General features: G+C 42.2%; 1 protein-coding gene across 1 annotated transcript; it reads right to left on the bottom strand.

Annotated features, from left to right (window-relative positions):
- Positions 1 to 3,834: 3,834 nt before the first annotated feature.
- LOC105555885 lies at positions 3,835 to 4,236 on the bottom strand (the record flags this gene model as incomplete). Its single annotated transcript, XM_012002927.1, has 1 exon — positions 3,835 to 4,236. A coding segment is annotated over one exon (402 nt), but the record flags the coding sequence as incomplete, so codon positions are not given.
- Between the last annotated feature and the right edge of the window lie 211 nt (positions 4,237 to 4,447).

Here is a 4,447-nt window from a genome sequence, read left to right as displayed (position 1 = left end):
GATCTTCTTGCAACCGGTCTTGAAATTTTCCAAATTTTTCGGGAAAGACTGCTAAGAGAGTTTTTTGAAGTTTTGCCCACCCACGCATTCAGTCTTTTTGTTTGTTTGACCGCGAACTCCTCCTGCATTTGTGGACCGATCTTCTTGCAACGGGTCATGAAATTTTCTAAATTTTTCGGGAAAAACTGCTAAGAGGGTTTTTTAAATTTTTGCCCACCAACGCACCCACCTACGCATTCAAACTGTTCGTTTGTCCGCGAGTTAATCAGCCATTTGTGGACCGATCTTCTTGCAATCGGTCTCTAAATTTTCCAAACGGAGATGGCTGCTAAGTGGGTTTTTGAAAGTTTTGCCCACCAACGCATCCACCCACGCATTCACACTGTCTGTCTGTCTGGCCGCGAGTTAATTAGTCATTTGTGGACCGATCTTCTTGCAACCACGGTAAAATTAGAAAAATTTTCAGACTGGTTGCGGGAAAACCGAATAATTTTTTGTACAAAAATCTAAAACTACGGTTCTTTAAAATTACAAACGGTTTAATTTAAAGAACAAATCAATCAAATCCTTAGAAAATACATAGGAAATCGATATTCGATTGTGTGAATTTTGCGAAGCTGGCCGAGCGCTGCTCATCTCACAAAATATTATATAAGTTGCTGTTTTCATATATTAAATGAAAAGAGGGGAGAGCGCCGGAGAGAGTATTTCATCCAATTAAAAAAAAAAATAGAAAATCAAGAAATTGAAGAAATTTTGACTTAAAATACAAAAAAAAGAAAAGAAAAAGGATATACTACAGCGCGAAGCGCGAGCTTAAAAGCTATATACAATGAATAATGAGAGTGGATTAAGCCTATTGGGGAAACCACTTAAAAAAAACGCGCCAAGCTATCTACCACAAGGTGGTGTGGAAATGATAGCTTAGAGAAGAAAAAAAGACAAAATACCCCAAAAAAATTTCAAAATCAGTTTCGAGGTTTCCTTGTACAGGGAGATTATGGTCCGATTTTTGTGAAATCGGTATAAAATGTTGCAAATTTTTCGGAGAAGAATTTCCCGACTGAGTTTTTAAAATCTGTGACACCCTCTGGAATGCCAGTTCATCGACTCAAAATAAAAATAAGCTACAATTATTCTATTAAGGAATTTTAATACCAAGAAAGGACTATGCAATGGCACAGGATTCATTGTTATTCATCTAAAATCTAATCTGATTCATGCTTTTACTAGCTTTTAAGCCCGCGCTTCGCGAAGCGCGGGCGAAAAAGCTAGTATGTCCATATCTCTCAGTATTTTTTTTAAAAGCTACAATCATCATAGATTCACATGATTAAAAATTTTCTTGTTTCGAATAAGAGCTACGTTCGGCATTGCAAATCTGGAACGTCTGAGTGCTTTCTTGAGTGAACGAGTGTTCGGAAGCGCGGTTGAAAACGCGCACGCGGACAAAGAAGATCGGACAAATTACTAAAGAAGATGCAGCACACTTGATTCAATAAAGGACAAGTCACAACTAGTTTATTTCAGTCATAAAAGAGAACAGTCCAGAATAATCGCGGGTCGGTATATCAAGAGACGTTAGGAAAAGCGCAAGCAAACTTTTGTCGGAGCGGTGAAACACGCGACTAGAGCGGCTCTGGCCCAAACAGAATGCGGCAGGTTCATTTATCTGAGTCCAAATTTTACCCCCCAGTCGGTGGGGCACCAATCAACCCTCAACTTGTTCAAAGTTTTAAGGTGACCCTCGATTACCAAGAGTGATTGGCAATCGAGAGTCACCGCGTTCTCTGACGCGCGCCCGACAGGTGCGTTCGCGCTGCAGTCGACGCGATTGGCGGTAGAGTTCGTTAGTTGCCGGCAATGAGTCGTTGACACGAGCTCGCCGTCGTTGCGAAGACGCGAACATGTCACAACGTTTGGAGCGAATTGTTTTAAGAAAAGGTGTACAGCCCGGGCTTTCTCGGTGTCCTCGAGGCAAAGAGAGTAACAAACGCGATGACAATTCGCTGGTCCGAGCGTCTCTCATGAATCTTCCAGAGGCCCGCGCTGTACACCTGAAGCTATCGATAGCTTGAGAGAAATGATAGACGCATTGCGCGTGAAATGTCCGATCTCGAACAACGAGAGAAGAATGAGAGATAAAAAGAGAAGGAGCACTTTGACATTTAAGAAAGATTAGCTATGCTGAACATAACAGATATATATGCGCATTCGTATACTTACTTTATTATTATTATTATACGAGAGAGAACCACGAAAGAACCGATGTCCGTTTTGTATGATATGATATTAACCTTGTGTCGTTAACCACGATGTTAAACTTCTATACAAGTCCTGAGTCTGAGAAATAGTGTAGCCAATCAAGCAAATATATTAAACGAAAAATCTGAGGGCCTGTCAACTCGCGTACTCGCGTATACCCGCGTAAACTACACACCCGTCGGTCTTGCGCGCGCGGTTCAAGCTACGCTTATACTTAGCGCAAAACACTACCATATCTCGTGATGATTAACCTTGTGTCTACGATGTTAGATTTCCGGATGCTCAGTCTGAGGCAATATTAACGGTAATTAATATATTAACTACATGGTTCTCGGATTGAGATCTCGATCCAAGATCTAGCACAATAACTATGTTTACGTTCACTGATCGTGCACACTTACACTGACAGCTTTGTTTACGCGCACTCGGCGGTAAATCGAGCTTTCGGAAGTCGTCGGTTATAACATCGGTAATGTTACGCGTCGGTAACATCGGTAATGTCAGTCACGTCAGCGCAGCGCCAATGCCACGTTGCGACAGAAAAGTGAAAAGGACTGTTGCCGCGCCGCTCCGTGCGCGGTGTATTTTCCCTCTTACTCGCTCCGGAGGGGTTCTCTGACGAGAACCGAAAGGATTCTTTGATGGGATGTGGCTAGTCGGAGGTCACTTCAAAAAGGCACCGTTTAACTATCACTATGTAGCTTTATTCAGCTGAGTGTTACACTGATGGTTTACGGCAGGCCGGAGGCCTGACGGACAAATGCTTAGCGCGTAAACGTATACTATCGAATGACGCGTGCCCCGATCTCGAGCTTTCCTCTGGTTTTAAGCCCGATGATCGAGGCGTCAGCGTTCTCGGTACTCGATAGCGGTCATTCGTAATCGGGTCGAGAACTTGCTGACTTCTTCTTCGAATTTAATTAAGTTGTGCGGTCGGGCTTTTGTGGTTCGATCGCGCAATATGCTTACGCTAGTGTTATTCTAATTGCAGTTACAATGCTTGAGTGCCCTCCTTACCTTTATGCAATCGGGGCACAACATCCCTCCCCCTTTGGAAGAAGGAAAACGGATGAAGTTTTCCGCTCATGGGTTTACCCTCTACCTTTTCCTTGTTCCTTACAGTATTTCTTTACAATGTATGCTTAGTACAGCATCGCGGGTTCGCGGTTAACATAGTTTGGTGTATTTTGTTGTATTTTCGTTCTACGGTATATTATCCATGCGCTTATGCCTATTATGCTAATTATAATTATTGCCATACCCGATCCTTGTGAGTGCGTGACATTTGTTCGCGAATATGTGTCTTCTTTCGCACGCGTTTAGGTGGCCAGGGGCCTTTACATAAGTTTGCACCTCGCATGGTGCGTCTACGTTCACATTGTATGACAGAAATGCTTGATCGTATACATAATTTTACTCGGTTCGCGTACATGTTTCTAGCTCGCGTTTCTTGACTATTAGGCAGTTTTTTTTTGTTCATTTATCCTATCTTCTATCTTTTATTCCTGTCCCTTCCCCCCTTGTTTGTAGTTTTATGCGCCTAATATTCTACAAAGGGTTTTAGGCGGTTTATGTGCACTCGTAGGCTTCGTCGTCCCTTTTTTTTGTATAGTTTACTTCCGAGTGCTTCTCCGTAATGACGTACGGACCTATCCATTGAGAATCTAGTTTTTTCGAGCGTCCTCTCCTTACGGTTTCGTCGTGTAGGAGTACCTTTTCCCCTACTTTAAACTCTACAGTTTTAGTTCGTCTGTCATATTGCGTTTTTGCTTTTTCTTTCTTGACTATTAAGTGTTCCTTCGCTGTCTGTTGCGTAGCTCGCATTCTCTCGCGTAGTTCTTGCGCGTAGTCATCGTACGAGTACGTCTGTCGCGGCGGTTGAGTCAGGGCCGTAGGTAGAGTCGCTCGGTGCCCGTATATCAATTCGTGTGGAGTGTATCCTGTCGTGCTATGTGGCGTTGTGTTATACACCTAAAAAACTTACCTTTTTAAAAAAGGTAAAAAAAGCACCAAGTCTAAGCTCCAATTCAACCGAATATATTTTGTTACATCTTTTTTGCAAAAGTATAATCTCTACAAAAATATCTTCACTGCAAAAGTATCTTCTTTACAAAAATAGTGTCTCCACAAAAATCTTCTGTACAAAAATATCTTCTCTACAAAACTATCTTCTCTACAAAAG

Source organism: Vollenhovia emeryi, unplaced genomic scaffold (assembly GCF_000949405.1).
Source record: "Vollenhovia emeryi isolate VEMERY1.0 unplaced genomic scaffold, V.emery_V1.0 DF940586.1, whole genome shotgun sequence".
NCBI classification, from domain to species: Eukaryota; Metazoa; Arthropoda; class Insecta; order Hymenoptera; family Formicidae; genus Vollenhovia; species Vollenhovia emeryi.
Note: the sequence above shows the minus strand (reverse complement) of the source record. Positions and strands in the feature narration are given on the sequence as shown.